Genomic DNA, 23096 nt, shown 5'->3' on the forward strand with positions numbered 1-23096 from the left:
CTTCTTCCAGGGGGAAATCACATTACACACTGCTCACAAGCCATAATGGCACTGCATAATATGGTGTAGTGTGGTTTTGATAATTGTCTTATGCACAGAAGTTGTGATGCAGGTGCATCCTGCCTTCTTGAACAGGACTCAAGTCCATAATTGCTTTCCCAAACAACTGTGCCAGGAATGGAAATGCATAGGTGCATCATCTTGAGATGAAAATGAAATCAATACAGACGCACCACAGTCTAAAGATATCTTTTGTGTGTTTGCATGCAATGATAAAGCTCTTTCTTTAAATATGCGTTTAGCTGACTCATTCTGAGGGATTTACAGGAACTGCAACATCACAATGACCTCAAAACCCATTAAAAACATCTCAAGAAGCTGTTAATAAAGATCAGAAGGGTCAAGATCAGAATGTCTGGTACTACTTATGTTTCAGATTGAGTTCCTGCTGAACCTATGCTACACAAACACTGTCAGAAAAAAAAACACAAGATAACATTGTGGCTCCACATACCATGACTACACCACAACATTCCCTTGTCTGTATTGATTCTCACTGAGCACATGTCTCAGGATACCTATAGGCTCTCATATGGAAACTTTATCTCAGATCAAATGTTCTCATGCAGCTTCTTATATCCCATAATGACCCCCACACTCTCCCCTGATACAGCGAGCAGCATGACATCCATCCTCCTATATAGTGTAAGTGAACATTTGAGTATCTGTTAACGTATTGAAATCAGTTTCATGTGTGAAGACAACATATCTGGAGAAACATTTCAGACCTTCAGCAATAACTTTATTTTTGAAGTGATATACTGGGTTTTAGATAGAAGCTAATTATATATAGGGTAAACTTAAATCAGCGCTGAGTGGCTGAGACTACCAAAAAAATTGAATACAAAAGCTAATCTGGATATTATTAGGCTTTTAAGTGTTTTCAGTAATAACAGGTCCTAAGATAGCATCATTCAAATGAATTATATGCATAAATATAAACTGACTTCAGCTTTTTCTTCCTGCTGATTTCTCGCACAGGTTTGTTCCTCTTTATATACCATCTAGGGTTTCCTCTAGTATTTTCTTTAGCTTAGTTGATACAAATCGAGTAAAGCAAAGACAGCAGGTGCAAATATAATAGCAATGTTTTCTTCCACTTGGTGAAAGTTGCTGATAACCCTGTTGTCCCCTCTGCAGCCCAGTGAGCTCCAGTGTTTTTGCTCCATGCAGAGACATTGATTGGAGAGCGATTGCTGTGTGAGTGACTGGTGTCCTGCCCCGAGGCTGCAGCAATGCATCACTCCACACCATCCAGTCAGAGACATCCCTCACTTGAACACAGCCTTTAGCCTTGGTCATACACTGAAGACCTGAGAGGGGGAAAGGTCCCGCAGAGTTTGACCAGAGGCACACAGCTGCTCTTACAGATGGTTTTGTTCTGGCAGATATAACTGCACAGGTCTGCTAGTTAGTGATGAACTGTTATTAATCCGTATGGTGTTATGGTGGAATGGTTCATCTTTTATCCACACCTTCCCTTTAGAAGGTTATCTGATGCTGAGCTACTAACTGACACCTTTTTTAAAATGTTGTTTGAATCCACTAAGGTAAATACATTCATTTCATTAATGCTACTAGATGTTCAATAATGATTGCCTCAAAAATAAAATGCATACATACATGATTACAAGTGTGGTATGATGAAGCAGAGATTCAGATGAACACACCTGAGTGCCTGTGCCTTTAAAATGCACCATTACGCATTTAATGATAATTTGGTAATCATTTTTCCCCCACAGAGTGTTAATGAGGTGACCGACCTGCTGTTAAATTATGCTCTTAAATTTCCTGTAGATGCTGAGCAGCCTGCTGCTGCGGAAGCAGCGGGGCAGTGAGCAGTGAAGCAGTGAGCCTCCTCCCCCTGAGCAGCCAGTCAGCCACCGGAGCCGCGCACAGCAGCCCGTCTATGGGACACTGAGGATTTCATCTCCCCGCCCGGAGCCGCGCACACAGGACACACTCTGGTTTTCTTTGATCGCTTTCGTTATTCTTTTTTTTATCCGTCGCTTGAAGGAACTTTTTTTTTTTTCAATCTCATTTTCATTCAGAAACTTTCACTTATGGTTCGCGAATATGGGGTCAAGCTGTGGTTTCTCTCGTGGAAACATCGTTGTGGTGCTGCTGCTGCTGGAAGGTAAGGTTCATCATCAGTGTTGTTAGACCCGTGCTGAAGGGCCACCAGATGAAGTTGAAAACTATTTAACATCTATGGTGCACTGACTAAAGCACGTTTCCAAACGGGTTGAAGAAGATAGGGTAATAATAAAACAAAGAACATTTGAAATTGCCCTGTTTGAGATGATCTGTTAATCTGACAGCATCAGTACTTGTTTTCAAGCATCCTCTTCAACTGTCACACCTGTCAGTCAGAAATGCAGTTGCCTACAGTATGACCACAGCAGGAACTAAAACATGTTTTTTTTTCTGGGATGCAATTTAAATTCACTAAATTTATGGTTCCCTGCTAAACTGAATAGCATGGGGGGGGGGGAAACATAAGGGGAAATACAGAGAGAGGAAAGATTCTGAGCTGCTACAAAACAGAGCCGGTGGATTTGAAATCTAGGAGGCAATTGACAAATACACATGAAATTGGCTGCTCATGTGTAAAGCTTAATTGCTAAACTGCAGCATTCTGGAAGCTGAGTGACTTTTTCATTATTTTCCAAGAAGTATCTGAAATGGCACGAGCACAACGCCAGCACTGTTTCACGCTGCAGAAAGTGATACTTGCATTGTGTCCTCGTTATGTGTGGTATGGCACACTGGGACCTAGAGTCAAATGGATACAGCCGTATATCATAATATTATAATCCCATTCACAATCCCACAGCCCAACTGTACCAACATTGTCCCCTCATGTGGTCTATATTTAAAGTGCTTCTCATAGCTCCGGAGTGTGCAAATATCAGTGTGTGGCAACTATGTCAAATGTGATGCCCGGACAAATATAGGCCGTTGTGTGGAATTCCTGAATTTGTTTTTGGACAGAGGTTACTATCAGTCCTTTCATCAGGGGAGTAGAGTGTAAAAGTAAGACTAGCACCGCAGTCTTTTAGTGGAATTGAGATATGAAAAGGGTGTTCATTTTCATGTGAATGGGTCGGTGCTATTTCATGTCTGCAAAAGTGGGCTTACAGTGTAAATAAACTACAGGTCTATGTAATCACCCAAGGGAGCACTTTCCTGCAGTGTTGTTGAAATGATTAATGCATTTTTTTAGGAGCCACAGATGTATATAATGCTCTCTGCTTATTTTTCATTGTGACAGACAGTGTAGTTCTTGGTGCACAGGCTGAGAGGTATCCACATCACTCTCACAGTAGATACGATGCTCCTATCCTGCCACACACCCTGCATGCATTTACATCTCAGCTCTGCTTTGTCCCGCACGCGCTGTCACTGATATTTATAGATGATCACAGGTGGTCAAGTTCGATTTCATATGTCAAGGACGTGATGGTAATTAAAAGGGTGGTGAAATCTACACCCCTGCGTAAACGCGGCGCTCCTCACCTGCCTGTTTGTTGCAACAAAAGACCTCCACTTGTTCAGAGAGGAGAAGAAGCGGGCTGCAGGCAGGTGTGCAGCAGCTGCTCCTATCTCTAGGCAAACACTGGCTGTTTGTTTTCTTTAGGAAAATATCGCCTGTTAAACAAGTGCACACACCGTTCAGATTGCACGTCGGAGTTTAACTGCCCTCAAAATGACACATCGGATTGATTTTGCTGTAAATGCTGAAGCTCTTTTACCTTTGGAGGATGTTCTGACTGTGTTATCATTTCCAGTATAACCATAACCTCTACGCTTCAATCACCAAATGAGTTTTAGAAATGTCTCAGCCCTTCTCTGATGCACTTTTTGGATCAAATAACCTCTTGTCTAAGTTTTCTATCACCATGTAAGTCATTTGTATATTTGTGACAATCTAAGGAATGGTTAGATTGTAGAAAAGATAGTGAGCTTTGGGTCATTCCCATCATCACTGTTCCAGGTTACAGGTAACTCATTAGTTCAGTGTTTCTTGCTGAGGTCATCAAACAAAGGAAATTGGCAATCAGCGCTCGCTATAAGAGTAATCAGCGTTTTTAAAATGTGGCTGCGTCACCCTGCACTTAAGGAACAGAGTTAAGTAGTAGAAGTGAAGCAGTTCAAGAGATAAATTAGAGTGGATTAAAGGTTTGGATGCCTCTTTGTTTATGGAGATAGAGATTGTGGAGTTGGTTCCAGTTTGGATGTGAAAATGTTTTCTTGCAGTCGTGTTTGAGAAAATCTAAGGCACTGGAATCTACTGGTCAAGATTTGAACTGGACTGGTAGATTTGTGGGAGTAAACATTTCTTAGTTATATTTAAAATAGTACCTTTTGTGGCTAAACCTGCTTATCGCCTTCATTGAAATGAACCATATCCTCTTAACGGACACTTCTGTGTAATCCATCACAGATGTTTTCACATAAAAGCATCGATCCGTTTATCTTCCACCGTGACCTTGCTACTGAAGCTTTGACCATGCTTTGCCCTCTGACCTTTGAAACCTTAACCAAGTGGTCATCTGCAGTGATGACCCCGCCATCCAAGAGGAAGCCATGTTTGCACGCCCTTTAGCTACTCCTCCTTCTCTTCGCATCACAATGATCATTTTCAACAGCACCATTTCCTTTTGAGAAGGACCAGACTAATAAATCTCATTTGATACATGCTGCTATTTGATTTAGCTCCTTATTACATTATATGATTTAGTAAAGCTTCTGTCTTGTGCTGCCTATGGATGCATTACACATCCTGTCAATTTTCTACTCCTGCTGTCACTACGTCTCTTTTAGGATGATTGGAAAACCTCATGATACAAGTTGTTTTCAGAGTTCTTTTATATTGAACTGTGTAAACAACGTTACTTCTCTTTGTGTCTCTCTGAAAAATGAATAATATGATTACTTGTTTATGGCACAACAGGGAATATTTTTTGGGAGTTTAGTTTATTGCTTTTTGTAAAAATGGGGGCGTACGACATCTGGACTTCCCTCCTCCACCCATCTTACCCTATGATCTCACGCCAACCCTCCCACTCCCTGAAAGGATAATAAGCTACAAATGAGGACATCTGCCTCCCGAAAAATCCAAAAAGTTATTAACATTTTTACAGGGAAATCAAAAAAGAAATAATGAGCAACAGTAACCAGGCTGCCTATTGGTGATGCAGCAGTACAGCCTTTCAAGTTTGACATTTGACTTTCAGTTGTAGCTTCTTCTTTTGCAGAGCATGCTATTTTGAATCACCAAAGAGGGAAAAATGAATCTTCCCGTTAAGTTTTTGACCAACAGGACCAGTGTTCTTTTGAAACACTGTGTCTGATGGAGGGACACTCTTCATTATCACTTCCTTTGCTGAGAGTCTTAGTCCCAACCTCTAACTCTACACTGTTACTTCTGTTGGCGCTGCATGAATGCTGCTCCTACCTGTCAAAGCTCCCTGCCTGATCCTCTAGTCAGTTCAGGGTCACACTTCCCTCTCATGCATGGGTAGAATCTAATTTGCTATGGTGAAAGGACAAGGAGACATTGATTGAAATTTTGCCCTCGGGGCATTTAGTCCTCTCGTTTCACACGGGCCTTGACAAGTTATTTTCCAGTTGCCCAGCGGCGCATGCTGTGTTTGACCCATCATTTAGAACAATGAACGAAACAAAAGAGCGAGCTCAGCTCATTTGAATCCACAAAGTCGTGTCTCACTACAGAACTTGATGTGGGTGAACGTAGTATTTTGCGTTTTTAAAGGGGCTAAATTGTGCCAGCTTTAAATGTGAGAAAATCATTTGTAAATTCATTGTATTTTCTCTATGGAAAGCAATTGTGGGGATAGATTTGCTTCTGTTGCTTCTAGTCAAAATGAGAATTTTGCTGCTTGCCCCACCCTCCACCTGCCGCACCCTGGCATCACCCTGCTGTGTCCATCTGTTTGCTCCTTCACTTTACTGAAGTGGGTAAACATGTTGGAAATTATTTTTCCACCGGCCTTTCACCACCTTCCAGTGCCAGAAACTCTGAGAGCTTTACTTCCTTTTGTGCTGGAAGACCAGTGCCCTCCATTCTCTGCCATAAAGCAACAACCCTCCCTTTGTTTCCATTCTGTAATCCATCAGATTCACTGTGAAACCTGCTGTGAGACACACAATGTAACAAGCAATCAGAAGCTTAAAGTACCAGTCATCTCAACAGTACTCTTTTTAATTTACTTACTGCACGATAGCTCAGATTTGAAGTGGTAAAGATTAAATCATGCTAAAATGCGACACATAACACTATTGAAGTGCAATGTGAATAGAGCCCTACAGCTTCAATTAATAGATTTTAAATGTAATTCATTTGATTTTTTTTCTATGGGGGGGGGCTTGCCATGAAGTGAAAAGATGAATCAAACACTATCATCAGGTCAACATTTTAATTAGTCCAATACTTTGGTTTGTGGCCAAATACCTGAAAAACTAATGACAATCTAATGACAGCTCTTCTTTGAGTTTTGTGCAAATTAGCAAATGTCAGCATGCTTCACGTTCAGGTTCATACTTGTATTTTAGGTTTCTACTAGACATGTATACATGTTTTAATGTTCAAAAAACACGTCATTTTTCTCATACTGTCTGTCTGAATATTCCTGTATTCACCCTGTGTCTGGAACGCTCCGTTTTAACACCAGTCTCTTTACAGGCTGTGTGCATTTCTCTGTGGATTGACCGTTTTGATACTTTCACAGTATTTATAATGCACCTCAACCTACTTTATGATAAAAAAGACATGGAAATCTCACTTTTTACAATATGGACCTTTAAACCTACTAAACATCACAGTGTTAGCATTGTCATTCTGGGTATGTTGGCATAATCTTACTGATGTATTTCTTGTTAAGTTGTGAAGGGTCTGTTTTCGGTTGACAATGGTTGTAGAGATTCTCTTTATCCGGATGTAGTTAATAGGAGAAATATAAAGATTTACATTTAACAGTGAACATTGCTCAGAAATTCCTTGTTTCTCAAAATCAGTCATCTAGTAAACTGAGAGCTTACTGAAACCTGCAGCAGTGAACTATTGTGCAAACAAAACTTTACTGTATTTTAACACAGGCAGCTAATGTCTATGGCTACGTCTGTGCACATATCAGTGAATCCAATGACCTTTTACCACTGCTGTGATTAGGATAGAGATGTTTTATCAAAGCAGTCTAATGACTACTGCGTCAAGCTCAGTCTGGAGCTCTATGATGTACCACATGTTCAATTTTTGATGCCACTGTCACTCCCACAGGAATCCTTAAACTGAATTTGTACTTGCAGCTAACCCCTGAGGAGATGTTCTATTAGATTTCTTGATGACTGATGAACACAGTTCATTGGATCTCAGCTCTTGTATTCTCTGAGGGCTAATTGGATTACATTATGGTTTAATTGATTATTATGTTACGGTATGCATCACAGTAAACTGAGTAATCTACCTGGAGCCTGAATAGCTCCTCCAAACTGAGATCAGGTATCGTATTACACTGATGAAAAGTTTGATGACGTGTCGTTATAACAGGAAATGACTTTCTTTCCTTATTACGCCTCATTGTTTTGATATTGAAAGCATCATAATCAGGGCTATAAAATCCAGGTTCTAGATCCAGTAAGATATGAGGGAGCACTCATGCATTCTGGCACAGGAAACCAAGAGGGTGACATTTCCAAACATTATGATCAATAATAGCTTTCATAAGTGGAATTATGGCTCAATGTGCAGCTTTTTAGTTAATTGAATCCATGAAGAGAACCATTCCCATTACTGTTAAATCTTTGGAAGCAGAGCAATCATGATAGGTTTGAGAGTGATTATGATAGTTATTGTATTTGTATCACCATGATATCACTGGGTAAATGCTCCTTCATTCTGCTTGCTACAGCTACTTTGTAATATGTGATGAATTATTTGAAAATGTGAATTGATGAACTAAATTGTGGCTGTGAAATGAAACCAGTAGATGTCTTTTTTTTGTGGCCATGCAGCTAAACAAGGGGGTCCATATTATGTGCAGCGGAGATGATTGCACACATGCACACATGCAGCCATCAGCCTTTCTCCTCTTCTGTCTCATCAGTGAAAAACAATCAGCATCACTGTTGATTAGTACGGCTATTGATTGGTCTGCTGCCAGATACACCGCCTTTCCAATGGGTCGTTACCAGGGACAGATGCGGCGCACGTTGACCTTGGGAAGAGAAAGGGCATCCGACTGAACTCTCACCGCACGAGCGCCAGTCTGCAAACAAGATTAGCGAGGGAATGAATCATACACTTTTCCTGACCTGCCATGCTGTTGACAAGGATGCTCAGGGAGGACGTCTGGGTGGGACATCCAACGTTTGGTTTCATTGAGACTTGTAGGCAGAGGTAGAGGCAGGCTGTGGGTTAGTCTAGCACATGAGCTCATAGCTGGTAAATCTATCAGCCAGAGCACGCATTGAGCTAATTGAGTTCCTGCCTTTGTCTGGGATGACGGAGGGGGCGTCCCACCCCGTCAGCTCTAACAAGTCCTAGACACGGTGTGGTCTGTGGCAGACTGAGCACATGGTTTCAGATTTTGGGATGAGCTTGTGTCCTTTTTGTCCTTCCACAGTTAAAAATATGAGACAAAACGGACACAGGCTATAATTAACTCAAATAAAATTGGCATCATCAAATTCATACGTGTGCAGACAAGTGAGATGTTTTTCCATTAGTGTTGTTTTTTTTGTTCTTTTTTTTTTTAACAAAAAAGCACCGTACCAGTTCAATTTCACCTTCCACTCAGCAGTACATGATATCTATTGTAAACACGGATTGCTACAAGAGTCCTCCTGTTCAAACACTGGCTTTGTTTGCAAAATGACTTACCCTGGCTTTTGAAGAAATTACACTGTATATGGCAGCTTAGCATCAGATTTATAGGTCTTTGAAGGTTGTAAAAGGTCTGTTTATGGTGGTGATGTTTACACACTTTGAGTTATCAGAGGTCAAGGCTATCCAAAAAAACAGCTTAATGTCCATGGAATATGTCAAAATCTGAAAAGAATATTTTTAGTAATAAAAATAATAATTTAGTTTTAAAATCGTTATCTGGGCATGGTCATCAGAGGTGAAATGTCATTACTATCTCTATTCCCATCATCCTTGTGCATCGTTTAGGGAGGATTATGAGTCATGTTTAGGGAAATCTTCGTCATGGCTTCACAGACCAAAGATGCCATTTGCTAAGAGAGGCCTGCTTGATTCATTCAATTAATTAGTTTTGATATAAACTGCTTGCTTTCTGTTGTTGGCTTCAGTCCTGGAAAGAAATTGAATTTTGAATGATATAAACAAATTGTGTTGCATGGGGTCCAGTTGCCGTGGCTCCGAGCCAAGGCCAGCATTCATACGTTACGCTGGTTAACACATTGGACCCTCCAGTTTTATTTGTAGAGCTGCTGTCATCTGCTCTGTTTGATTCATGACGGTGTCATGTGTGTAACATATCTGTGAATTAAATCAAATCGTCTTTATTTATCTAATAAAAAGCTGTAGCAATATGAAATATTATCTTGTTAAACATACAAATATATCCAGGATCTTTAGCATGTTATCATATTAGGCATTAGTCCAATGCTGTATCATGATAATGATTAAGCTGCAGCGCTCCTCTCTTTTGGGCCTGCGTCAGTAAGATAATGGCTCCCTCTAATGGCTCATTTAAGTATACAGATGGAGAAAGACACTGATATGCATGATTCTTTCTCATATAACCCCATCATACATACTATTTTGCTCTTTGGACGTCAATATATTATTGAATTTACCTTCAGTAAATGCATGTCTTGCTGAGAGCTGCATTAAATTGTTTTCTTAACATTTCAGAGGTGCTATACCATGTTGTAATTCTAGAGTGAGGCCATCCATTTTTGTTTCTACATCCCAAGGTCTCGCAACACTGTACTAATTTATTAAATTAGGAAAAAGTACAATGTTTGGAGCCGAAACTGGCTTTTCATCAGGCATACAGGTATCAAATGCTTCATCGAATAAAGGAAACTAGATGATCTGTTCATGCTACTATGCTTTGGTTTGAAATCTATTGCTTGATTTTTTTTTATTGTTAGTAAATACCACATCCTTTACTGCAAATCATTTCTTTTTCCCAGGATGAATTTTCAGATTAGAGCAAGATAGTGAAGTTCATCATAAAAATAGTTATAGAAACCTAAACTCGACCTATTGACTTTTTCCATTTCCTTCATTATGACGGAACATCAATGAGAATTCTGGTATTTTCTTAGTTGTATCATTATTTTCATGTTTTACATTTTAAACCAATCAGTCTTTTGCCTCTAGGCTTTTTTCCCAGTATATTGTTAAGAATACAGCATTGTATCTTGATTATACTGATTGAAACTTGCAAAAGAAAAAAGAAAGATCCATCCACAAGAACAAAAAAAAAGTGCTGCGAGCAGTTGGGATTCCAACAGTCTATCAGATCTACCTAACAAAAAAATGATGTGCCAAATAAAGCATCAAGAAATGTTTCAAGCATGAATGGCTTTATGGAAAATGATCCCTAAAATCTGAGCCACGAAACTGACTCCCACCATCTCAGCAGGATTAACAAACAAGTGGCCTGCTGTTTGTTTTTGTCTCAGGGACACTTTTAATAAAAAGGGGCTGCTGTCTCCCTGAGTGTATCTCCATCCGTCAGGAAGGGCAGCCACATTTTATCCATCAGCTCGGCCTCCTGTCATCCAACCCCCGCAAAATTAAATCAATGTCTGAAACCAGAGCCGAGGCCTCAACTGCACCAACAGAAATAGAAAATCAGGTTTTGCTGTCTGCTAATGACATTAGTGCGTTCCCTAAATGGTCGCCTACCGTCGTCAAAGAGGAACCTAACAGGGATATAATTACAACAGGAACACTCACATCTCCATTTTCCTGTAAAACACACACCCTACTATAGCTCTTTATAGATTTCCTCAACACACATGCACGCTCCACACTCCCCTCTGGCAGGTAATGATTCATTTCTCCTCCATATCATGTTATCCCTTGTAATTAAACTTCTGAAGGTGAACACAAGGAGAATCGGAAACCACATGTTATTGACCGTATGAGAAATTCATTATAAGAGCTGTATAAGTGTCATTTGAGCCCTCCTTTCAATTTCCGCTGACGGGACGAGATGAAAGACATATCAGAGGAGGAAAAAAAACGGAACCTGTCATATTCCATGTATGTGTTAATTTCCATTCAGTGGTCAGACAGCATTGTCAGTGGGTATTGTTCCCTCAGTTAAATATTCAGAAAGAGATGTCTGATAACTGCTCTGTATTAAGAAGTCTCAGCAGTGCTGTCAGGCCTGTTTTTCAGTTTTTTTTTTAAAGGTAATACGACCAAACTCCCCTGTGATTCACTTGGCTGCCTGGTTGCTAACATCTGGTTATGTCTTCCTTCTGCAGGAGCGACAGGGCTGTACTTCCCTCAGAATGAGTACATTGAGACGGTGTATGTTGGCCAGCTGGCAGGGACGCCGATCCTCCAGGTCCATGCCATGCTGGACAATGACTTTGAGCGGCCGCATTTTTACCTGTGCTGGATGAGCTCCATCAGACGTCCAGCCTACAGCTCCTGGTTCAACCTGGACATCAACACTGGCATACTGTCCTTGAACAAAACCCTGGAAGAGAGCGACTTTGCCTTGCTATGTGAGTTGGATGTGAGCATTTTAATGGTACAGTCTCCTTTCAGTGCCAGATATCCCCCACACGAGAGTAAATTCGTTTCTTGACGTTTATGCTCTTTGCATACTAATAATGCTTTGGCTCTTTACTCATGTCTCTGCTCTCAGGATGATAATGTAATTGCATACGGGCAAAAAAAGAGCATAGTCATCAAAAAAAGCACTGTCTGAGATTAAAACGCTGCTTTGTTTTTGCGCTGGCTGTGTCTCATCAGATCAACACTCATGGTCTGTGAAGAAGTTGATTCTGCACGCTATGGTGTTACCTAACTTCACCAAGAAGTCCCAGTGCATCAGAAACCACCCTCGGCTCACCCTGGACTTTGTCAATGCCACGATGCCTCAGTGTGCTCAGACAGATATGAAGGAACTGTGCTTCCCGCACAGAGACACCTCCAACCCCCACATCATGGAGAACAGGTTCCCTGGGGTCCTACGGCAACTGCGACGTCTAACCAGACTCAACGTCTGCCCCAACTACACCATTTCTTACAATGTGGAATCAGGTCAGACACATAAAAGAGAGACCTTGTGATACTTGAAAGAAGAAATGACACATTCTTCCTCTTTCATGTTAAAAGTTAAAGTAATAAGCAATAAAAAACACCATAGCTCAGTTTAATAAACTCAGGTGTTTTGCCGCTACAGTCTTTGTTGGTCTGCTGTGACCAATAACGTTTGGTGGCTAATGGTAGTAAACTTTAGGTAAATATTGCTATACAACACATAACTGAAAGTTAATAGTCTTAAATCACACCCATCTGTGACTCATTCCATCCAGACGGTGGCTGAAGACACATACACACCTGATTTTACTGGTTCCTCTTGTCTGCAGATACCCCAGCACCATTTGCTGTAAATGAGAACACCACAGAGCTGGTGGTGACGGCTCCGCTGGACCGCGAGGAGAGCGAATGCTACAGACTCCTGCTGGTTTGCACAGTCCGGACAGACACGGTCATCACCAAGGTGGAAACTTCACTGGATGTTTTTGTCAATGATGAGGACGATAACGCTCCGTACGTAAATGGAACAGACACAGCAGATATTATCATCAGCTTCAACCGGACAAAGGTGAAGAGACTTATAAGACAGTGATTTGATCTGTTTTATTGACAGGTAGATTTGATCTTCTTTACAAATTTCTCACTTTTTCCCCCCAGGGCGGCTCTTTTGGCACTTTGTTTGTCTTTGACAGGGATTTAACCCCCATCTACCCCATAGACCAGAGTCACAATAGGTATGTGGGGACCCTGCTCAATAATGACCCATTGATAAAAGAAACATTTGACATTAAAGGCACCTTCAGTGAAAAGAAAGCTGCTCTTGGAGGAATTCGAGAGACAGTCCACGACTACCGTAAGTAATTCAGGGGCTACAACAAATGGTCTGTTTTTATGAAGACTGTCGTTTTTAATCGACATGTTCCTGTTTCCTCTTTGATTTTAGAGCTTGTCCTGAAGAGGAACCTGTATGTGACTGAGAACCACACCCTGCAGCTGGACTACCTGGTCAATGACACCACCTACCCTGGTCTAGAGGGAACAGTGTTGCTGCACTTCAATGTGACCATCTTACCCGTCCACATCCACTTCGCCAACATCACGCATATGTTCACAATGACACGCAGAGCTTCTTCTTATGCACAGGTACTTGTGACTACCCATCATGCAAATCTATAACTCTCTGTTTAATCTCCTGCCGTCTTAAAGCATACTGAGCCATCTTTTCCAGTCAATAATACGATACGATACGATACGATACGACACGATACGATACGATACGATACGATACGATACGGTACGGTACGGTACGATGCGATGCGACACAACACGGCACGTTTACACTCAAATTAATTTTGCATCCTTAGGCAGTCTCATTCCAGAAACTTACACACGGGTTGAACAGAAAACACATATACTGTACACATACAAAACACATCAAATCTGTCAGTCATGACAGTTATACTTATCACATTATATCCTCTGCATTCAGATCTTAATTAGCAGCTCGGTGACTTTAGTTTAGCAACAAGATAGACGGATGCATTAAAGAATTCTTCAGCCTGTTGCATTTAAATGGAGGTCAGAAGTTGCTTACCTTGCACAGAATCCGAATTCTCGCGATAATACAAGATCACGTGAGAATCTCGTTCACATGTCACAAGAACAAACCATCTGACTAGTCAGGTTAAGTCAGGTTTAAATCAGGAGAAGAGTCATAAGGAATATTGTCAGCAAGTGTGAGCATGCACTTGTTGGGAGTTACTTGAAAGGAGTATGCCACAGGTTGGCCATTAATCTTCGAACAAATTGTCTTTGTGCAATTTAGTCATTGGTTGCTGTAATTGCTCTTCCTCACCAACGAGAGTTCAGGCAAAGCTGATATTAGGCTTCAGCACTCACACAAATCAAGGAGGCATCTCTCAAAGTCTTTTTGATTAACTGCGGCGGTAGGATAGTAAAAGAAAATGTCATACCAAAAACAATTCATTTATAGGTACTTGATCCGATGTGATTCCATAACTTTGCTGTCACCCATTTGATTTGCCCAAATCTGCAAGGACCATATGATAGTATAAATGCTAAATACCACCATCAGAATGATGCTTTTTATGAAAATACAGTCAATACAGTCAATAGTACATCACAAGCTGCTCACAAATGAAAATGGGAAAGAGAAAATGCATCACATAAACATGTTTGAAGATGATGAAGAGTCCCACTGGAGCACCTCAGGCTTGTTAAAACAAAGCCTCAATGTTGAAAGATGCTAAAAATAAATAAAAAAAAGTCAACTTCCGAGCATGTGCGTTTTTTACAATACAATAGATACAGTTCAATATGTGCCTTGATGTCATTGAAGTGGCCATTTTATGCGATGTTAATTATATTCGTTAATTATAAGTGTTGAGTGGCACCTGCTGGCTCAGTAAAAAAAGTGTCAGTCATTAATCCGTATGTCTGTAATACAGTGGTCCATAAAGGTGTTTGCATCATGCTAACCTTCCACCTATTGTCTTCCAAATTTCTTGTCCTATCTCCTCTCAGGTCGGCAGAGTCTGTGTGGAAAACTGCCAACAGTTTGACGGCTTCAGGGTCACATACCGGCTTGAGGTGCCAGATAAGAACGTGTCTGCTGACGTGCAGTCCTGCTATGCAGCCATAGGCATCACCCAGGCCCCAGATGAGATGTTTGGACTGCTCTATGTGAATGACTCAGAGGCGCTGCGCAGGCCCGAATGCCAGGACCTGCAGTACCTCGTTGTAGCCCAGGAGGATCACGCACAGCTGGAGGCCAGCACACAGATCCACATCATACTAGATGGTGAAGGTGAGACTGTAACAATCAAGGTCCACTTTATGTTTCCAGATGTTTTCAGGGTCCAGTATTGTAAAAAGTGAGATTTACATGTCTTTTTTATTATAAAGCAGGTGCTGTGTAAATACTGTGAAAGTATCAAAACGCTTAATCCACAGAGAAATGCACAAAGCCTGTATTCAGAAACTGTGCCTTTAAACGAGCCATCAGGACTTCTGTACGGTTGTGATGTCACAACTATACTATATATAGGTAGAAAGTGCAGCTACAGTGCGGTTACAGTCCTTCCTCTGGCTGCAATGCTGGTGCTGAGCTCAGATGTGGAAGACCCACATACACTGACCAATCAGAGCAGACTGGGCTTGTACAGGAGGAGGGTTTAAAGAGACAGGAGCTAAAACAGAGTGTTTCAGACAGAGGGTGAATACGGGTATATTCAGAAAGACAGTATGAGAAAAAATATGTTTTTTTTAAACATTAAAGCATGTAAACATGTTCTTGTAGAAACCCAAAATACAAGCATGAACCTGATGAAATACAGGACCTTTGAAATGAAAGGATTTAATTCTTCACATCATAATGTAGTCTGTGCTGATCTTAAATCTACATGAGTGAACTGCACACAGCATGTTCATGTTCAGAGACAAAAGCTAAGTTAGCTCAGTTTTCTCTGGGTACAGTAATCACTCGCTGCCTCTTTAGGACACAGTGTTTTTCAGCTTTGGGTTTTCACTTCCTAACTAATTAAATGTCACCGCAGGCACACATGTGCAGACCCTTTTGAACAGCTTTCTCCCAAATCCCTTTTAAAGATTTGGTTATGTGTGTTATTGGCACTTGTTATACATAGCAAACAAGGTCAGTCAGGAGAGCCAGCAGTTCCTGTCCTGTGCAGAAAACAGACGGCGAGGGGACTGTGAGTCTGTCCGAGGCCTGGGGGCGACAACAGGGAGATGCCAGTGGAGGCAAGGCGCTGATAAAGGTACAGTTATAATAAACAAATATAAGATGTGGGGTTTTTTTTTGAATCATACAACATTTTGACATCAATGAATCATGTCCATATTAATTACAAGACCTTGCAGTCATTTAACTAGAACCAAATGTGATGGTCTCCACTGAAAACATGTTTGCCTCAGTGGTTGTAATGGAACAAATTAAAGGACCACAGCATGGTGAGAGTCATGGAAAATTGGAAAATGTGGTCTTCATTTTGATTAATACAAGCACTTACAACACCCTGTGATGGATGAAGAAAGTCACCACAGCGATGTATTTCTGCTTAAGCTGATTCCCTTTTCTTTTTAGAACTAAAATTCAGGCTAACCTCCAGGCAAGCTAACCAAACTTCAACATTCATTCGTCTTTTGGTAATATTTTCCCACTTAAGGTTTTTCTCTCCTTCGTGTTTACGTTCCAGGAATATCTGAGAATTACTCAACCTGCTCCCCTGACCTGCGGACATGTCCGGATAGCTTTTGTGATGCAGTTGAAAGCAAAGATACGTCAATATGTCCACAAGACTGTACAAGTAAGACACATGTGCCTTGTTTTGCACAAATGTAAAGATTTAACCCATATAAATCTGTAAATAAGAGCATTCTGGCTGTTTATTTGTCTGTGAAGAGGAAACTGTTATCGGAGGTCATGAACGAGGCTTGAGGAACGGGATCCAGGCTGGCTATGGAACCTGCTACTGCTACTCTGAGAGATGCTTCTGTGAGAAGGAAGATGTTGAGGGTGAGTTGTTGTCTCAAAAATTAACCAGAAAGTGTTGCATGTGAACTTTCTTGCAAAAAAAATGACCGTATCTCGCAACATACTCTCCTTCCAGAAGCAATATGTGACGACATGTGTAAGACCATCATCGCCACGGCTCTGCTCCTCTCCTTCATCGTCTCCATCCTCCTGTCCTCATACTTCATCCATCGGTACCACAAGAACTCACTTAAGCCCCCGATTGCCTCTGCTGAGATGACTTTCCGCCGGCCAGCTCAGGCTTACCCCATCAGCTTCCCCGCTAACAACTTACGTCGAGGCTCGCAGGAATCCATCGAGACAGACACCTTTAAAATACCTGTAAGCTGCTTCTTTCAGCCTGTGACAAAGTTTTCTTTACCATAGTATGTTGAACCTTTTGAGCAATCAAAAATATTCATATGTTTTAACAGGAGGATCCTAAGTGGGAGTTTCCTCGTAAAAACCTTGTCCTTGGCAAGACTTTGGGAGAAGGAGAGTTTGGGAAAGTTGTCAAAGCGACAGCATTCAGGCTGAAAGGAAAAGCTGGTTACACCACTGTGGCTGTGAAAATGCTTAAAGGTAAGACGAGCCATCCAGACACCAGACAAGTTGAGGAAGTAATGATGATATATAAGAAGTGAATGTCTGAAGAGATGAATGGTTTCATCATTACAATCCCTTTCTTTTTCCTCCACGACAGAAAATGCCTCCCACAGTGAGCTGCGTGACCTGCTGTCAGAATTCACTTTACTGAAGCAAGTCAACCATCCGCATGTCATAAAGATGTATGGAGCGTGCAGCCAGGACGGTAAGACCGCAGTCCTCCTGCGATCCTCTCTCAGGGCATGTGTGCTGCACATGGACTCTAAATTCTGCATTTCTCTGAATAGGTCCATTGTATCTGATTGTGGAGTATGCCAAGTATGGGTCTCTCCGCAACTTCTTGCGTGAGAGTCGGAAAGTTGGCCCAAGCTACATGGGCAGGGACACCAACCGAAACTCCAGCTACCTGGAGAACCCAGATGACAGGGCGCTCACAATGGGTGACCTGATCTCGTTTGCATGGCAGATCTCCAGAGGCATGCAATACCTGGCGGAAATGAAGGTATTCGACAAACTGGAGAAGAATATGTGTGCTCACTGCTGAAATGTTGCAGTTGAAACATTTTAAATAGTTGAAATACTGAAACAATTACAGTTGCAAACATAAATAGTTAAAGAAGCTGAAATATTAGATAACATGGTTAAGTTTTAGTTGAAGTATAAGGGCTAAATGAAGTTGAAATCAGTTGAAATGAAACTGCTTGAAGTGTTTGAACATTCAGTCCAAGAATAAGAGTTGATGCATTTAAAATGTCAGTTGTCAGTTTTGCCCAAAGTGTGTGTGTGTGTGTGCACTGTGAACAGTTGAAATGTCTTTCGGTTGTGTAAGCACTGAGAGACACTTTAAATGAGCATTTTGGTCCGACAGCTTGTTCACAGGGACCTTGCAGCACGAAATGTCCTGGTAGCTGAAGGGCGAAAGATGAAGATCTCAGACTTTGGCCTCTCCAGAGACGTGTATGAAGAGGACTCATATGTTAAGAGGAGCAAGGTAAAGAAAAGTGCTCATTTGGTGTATTTACAACAAGTTGTTAAATAAAAATAATAGAAATGTAAAAGGTCTTTCTCTGTTTTCCAGGGCCGTATACCTGTTAAATGGATGGCAATAGAGTCCTTGTTTGATCACATTTACACAACACAAAGTGACGTGTGAGTACAACCAACATTTAAAGGGAAAAGTTGGTCAAGTTATATCATATTAACTAACTCTAAAAGTTAGATGAGGGGATTGACACCATTCTCATATCTGTATATTAATATAAAGCTATAGTAAGCAGCCGGTTAGCTTAGCGTAGCATAAAGACTGAAACAGCTAGCCTGGATCAGGCCAAAGGTATCAGAATCTGTAAAGCTCACTAATTAAAACAGTATATCTTATTTGTTGAATCTGTACCAACAAAAAGTTCGCCACATAATTCCTTGTGAAACCAGTGTGTCCTTTTTACACTTTATTACATTAAATAAGATATAATGTGTTAATTAGTGAGCTTTAGCTTTTTTTTAGCTTCATACAGAGCCTGGCAATATATTTCCCCTTGTTTCTAGTCTTTATGCTAAATGAAGCTAACATCAACAGCTTGCCGGCTGTATATTTATATTTAACAGGTAAGAGGTATGTGGATGTCCTTATCCATGTGTCAGCAATAAAGCAAATATTGGTATTTCCCAAAATATTGAACTATCTCCTAAGCAATCACGCCAACACTTGTTGAAATATTCTCATGAGCTCCTGTTTTCCTCCAGCTGGTCCTTTGGTGTGCTGTTGTGGGAGATAGTGACATTGGGAGGAAATCCATACCCAGGTATCGCCCCTGAACGCCTCTTTAACCTGCTGAAGACTGGCTACAGGATGGAGAGACCTGAGAACTGTTCGGAGGAAATGTGAGCTCCACTCTGTTGCTCTACACAGCATCTCAATAGCATTACGACAGAGGAGGATTAAATGATAAATATTCTTATCTACTGTAAAACTTTCCCCTCTGCAGGTATAACCTCATGCTGCGATGCTGGAAACAAGAACCAGACAAGAGGCAGACATTCTCAGACATCAGCAAGGAACTGGAGAAGATGATGGTGAAAAGTCGGGTATGGTGAAGCTATACAATACATCATAATAAGTTATTCATACTCTTCCACAGGAAAGCAGTTGGGGGGAGCTATTAATCAGCCTCTTTCCATGCATTACTGGCACAATTTTGACAAAACTTTAGTGATGCTGGCAGTTATAAATGCGTTTTTTGCTTTCCACTCCTTTTGGATTTGCAGCTGGGCCAAATTGTGCAGTATATCATTTCTGGTGGACATCATGCGCCTTTGGCTTGCTGTTTAGAGTCACATACACACATGCTGCGTTACGATGCTTCACTGTATGATCTCTCATTCTTCTCGAATGCTTAAGATACCATAATTAGTGAAGAGCAATCCTAAAATGTAGCCTTGAGCAGCGTAATCACAGAGCATACCAGTCAGGCCCCTGCAGTTGAGGTGAGGCTAAACATAGACAATAAGGACAAGGGAATGCAGACATCCCAGAATACAGCAGGCTAGCTCTTCCCTGTTATCAAAAAGATGTCACTTGATGTAATGAGCAGAAAGTATTTGCGCCCAGGATCTTCACTGCCCTGCATGTGAGTGTGACCTTTAGCAGGAGCATTAGCGTGCTGTGATTCCTCGCCTCAGTAATCGGCCTAATCACATCTTCATCTGCTCTTGTCAGGATTACCTGGACCTGGCGGCGTCCACGCCAGCCGACGCCCTGCTGTACGACGACGCCCTCTCTGAAGAGGACACACCACTAGTGGACTGTAATAACGCCCCTCTCCCTCGAACCCTCCCCTCCACATGGATTGAAAACAAGCTCTATGGTAGAATCTCCCATGCATTTACTAGATTTTAGAAACAGGATACACAACACAAGCTCTCTTTTTTGGCAAGATGTGATTGGCTTTTCCGTAGTCAAGTGTGCGTGACTGTGATCTAGGCATGCCTGTTTTGCAGATTAATGCTGACATATCTCCCATTTCATCGTAAATGAGAGGCTCAGTGAAAAAAAAAGATCTTGTGTCTTGACTTTCTTGTTTTCCTTGGACCTGCTTCGAATGTACATGACCAAAAAAAGGCTACATTTGTAAATATTGAATATACCCTTCATTCTAATTTATATGCCACTGCTCAAAGTCATGCTTCGTCTACGTTTTATTCGTAGATTCATTTTTTTCACTCCATCACATTTCCATTGTAATCATTTCATCATTTGTTTGCATTGGAAGAACAATGTGTAACATTTGAAACAGGTCCTTGTCGAATCAATCGCTCACTGTGTTTTTTTAATTCCAGACTGTCTTACATTTACTGACTTTCTAATGTATATTAGCTGTTGATCTATAATGATTTCACAATGCTGAACAGAGACACAGTAAGGCTTTTGAACACAACTCTCAGGTGATGATTAAAAGTCAAGAACACATTGGACTAGTTACATGCTGTCCATCTGCATTTCTGATCAAATATAATGGCATGAGCAACATTATAGCCTTGATACAAAAAAAAGCCCTCAATATATAATAAATTATATGATTTTTCACTTTATGTAGCATATGCAAAGCCGTACCTAAACATCTCTGAGAGTCAAATGAGGACTTGTCTCAGAGACAGGCACTGCAGAGTTTGATTTGAGAGCCTTACTGTCTGCACGCTGTTTATCTTTCACTGAGTGCAGAAAAATGATATGTTTTCGTTTTTAGGCATGTCATACCCGAACTGGCCTGAGAAGAGCCCGGTACCGCTCAACAGACATGATGCCACTAATCCAGTCTTTACAAGATATGCCAATGATAGTGTTTATGCAAACTGGATGGCTTTGCCTTCACCCGCAAAAGCTGTGGACAAGCTTGATAGCTAAAGACAAACCAACACTGTAGAAAGATGAATAATTGGTAGATGTGTATATTTCTATGAGACTGTACATATACAATCTGATGCTAAAGTTGGTTCCCTTTATTTCTGTTGCACGGGTATTCAACGTTTAAAAACTGGGGTCTTTTTGCTGCAAAAGTGGCAGGATCAATGTAGACCATGCTTCATTCAGCTCTTCAGTATGTTAATTATTACCTCACAGGTCATGTTGGCCAAGTTGTATCACTGCATGACTATTGTACCAGATTGTATGCCAGTGTCAATGTCTTTTAAGTGCCTGTGCCGCTTCTACAATAGCCTCCAATTATTAATGTGCGACTGTGAAGATCTTGTTCCAGCCCAGGAATTAAAGGGGACGTCTTTACCATCACCTGCTGTAGACAGCTGGGATTGAGTGGACAAAAGCAAAAAATGCTGAACTAAAAATGTAAAGTTTCTACTTTAGAGGATTGTGCTCCTCAAAATGTCAAAGACCCATTTTGTGTTTCTCCCACAAGATGTTTCCAAGCTGTTCTTGCCAAAGAAAAGTAACACATACATGATCAGTGAACAGTTTTCTTGCTTTTGGTCTTTTTTTGTTTTTTGTTTTTTTACATGAAAAATATCAACTAGTGAGTCCTACTCCAGTGTAAGGACACGAGACTTAATGTAGATTGTGGCCGTGTCCCGTGTCAGACTGCAGTTCACTTTTTGGATTCACTGTAATGGCAATCTTTGTGGAAAATGTATGATGATTATGTAAACTAATGAGTGTTATCATCGTTATGTTGTTATTATTTGATTAAGTTCTAATTAATAATAAACGTTAAAAATATGCAGTGTGTCTTTTCACCTCATGTTTCTAAAAATAGATAGTAAACTCAGTAAACAGTTCACCTCCAGGTTGGATTTGCTCAACATACACTCTAGTTTTAAGAAAGGCTTACTCCTAAATTATCATTAAATATTTGTGGCCTGGGAAGCATTTGTCCACAGAAGCCATTTCATGTGTAAATATTCAGTATCAGGGAATAATGCAACTTTGTGCTTTTTTCTACTGGGACGATATATTGGTTGTAGGATGTAGGATTAAAATATAGACAATAAAATATTACACCCGTCAGACCATTTTGATGAAGAAGGAAATTTGGAAACTGTCTCTTAATAAGACAGTGCTGAATTAGCTGTTAGACTCCTTTGAGGCTGAAAAAGGAGAACAGAATCTGTCAAAAAAGACAGAAATAAGAAAGAAACTATTGTTTAAAATAGCTCTGTGACAGGCTTGTGGTGTCTCAGTCATTTCCGCACCATGTATGCTGGGATAAGCTCCAGACTCCTGCCGCCCTTAATAGGAATAAATGAAGGAAACTGATAAATGGCATTTCCTAGTTTACTTTATGTACCATAGTGATAACAGACTGTTATACACAGATAAGAGGTTTATTTTTACCAAATAGGACAGATAAATGCAAAAGAGGACTAAAATAATAATTCATAATATACAATACATAATAATAATAAAGCTTCTTCTAAATGATAATCTTGTAATTAACATCCAAAAGAAACATGCTGCCTTTTAGTTTATCGTAAATAAAAAAAAGCATAGTGTATAAAAATATAATTCTTCAGCATCCTATAATAATTATATCGTTTTATTATTATGAACAAGGAGCTTCAGCGTGTTTGATGACGACACTCGTT

General features: G+C 40.7%; 1 protein-coding gene across 1 annotated transcript; it reads left to right on the forward strand.

Moving 5' to 3' along the window:
* Positions 1–2011: 2011 nt before the first annotated feature.
* Positions 2012–22093, forward strand: ret (ret proto-oncogene receptor tyrosine kinase). The gene is made up of 20 exons (XM_083922651.1): positions 2012–2197; positions 11557–11802; positions 12053–12343; positions 12673–12911; positions 13001–13196; positions 13287–13486; positions 14888–15170; positions 16009–16140; positions 16579–16689; positions 16785–16898; positions 16993–17237; positions 17330–17477; positions 17599–17706; positions 17789–18003; positions 18370–18492; positions 18580–18650; positions 19245–19382; positions 19487–19586; positions 20218–20365; positions 21245–22093. Exons 1-20 carry the CDS (start codon positions 2137–2139, stop codon positions 21400–21402), a joined length of 3327 nt encoding a protein of 1108 aa, XP_083778777.1. The 5' UTR covers positions 2012–2136; the 3' UTR covers positions 21403–22093.
* Positions 22094–23096: the final 1003 nt, after the last annotated feature.

The sequence above is a fragment of the Echiichthys vipera genome (genome assembly GCF_963691815.1).
Source record: "Echiichthys vipera genome assembly, chromosome: 11".
In the NCBI taxonomy this organism is placed as follows: Eukaryota; Metazoa; Chordata; class Actinopteri; order Perciformes; family Trachinidae; genus Echiichthys; species Echiichthys vipera.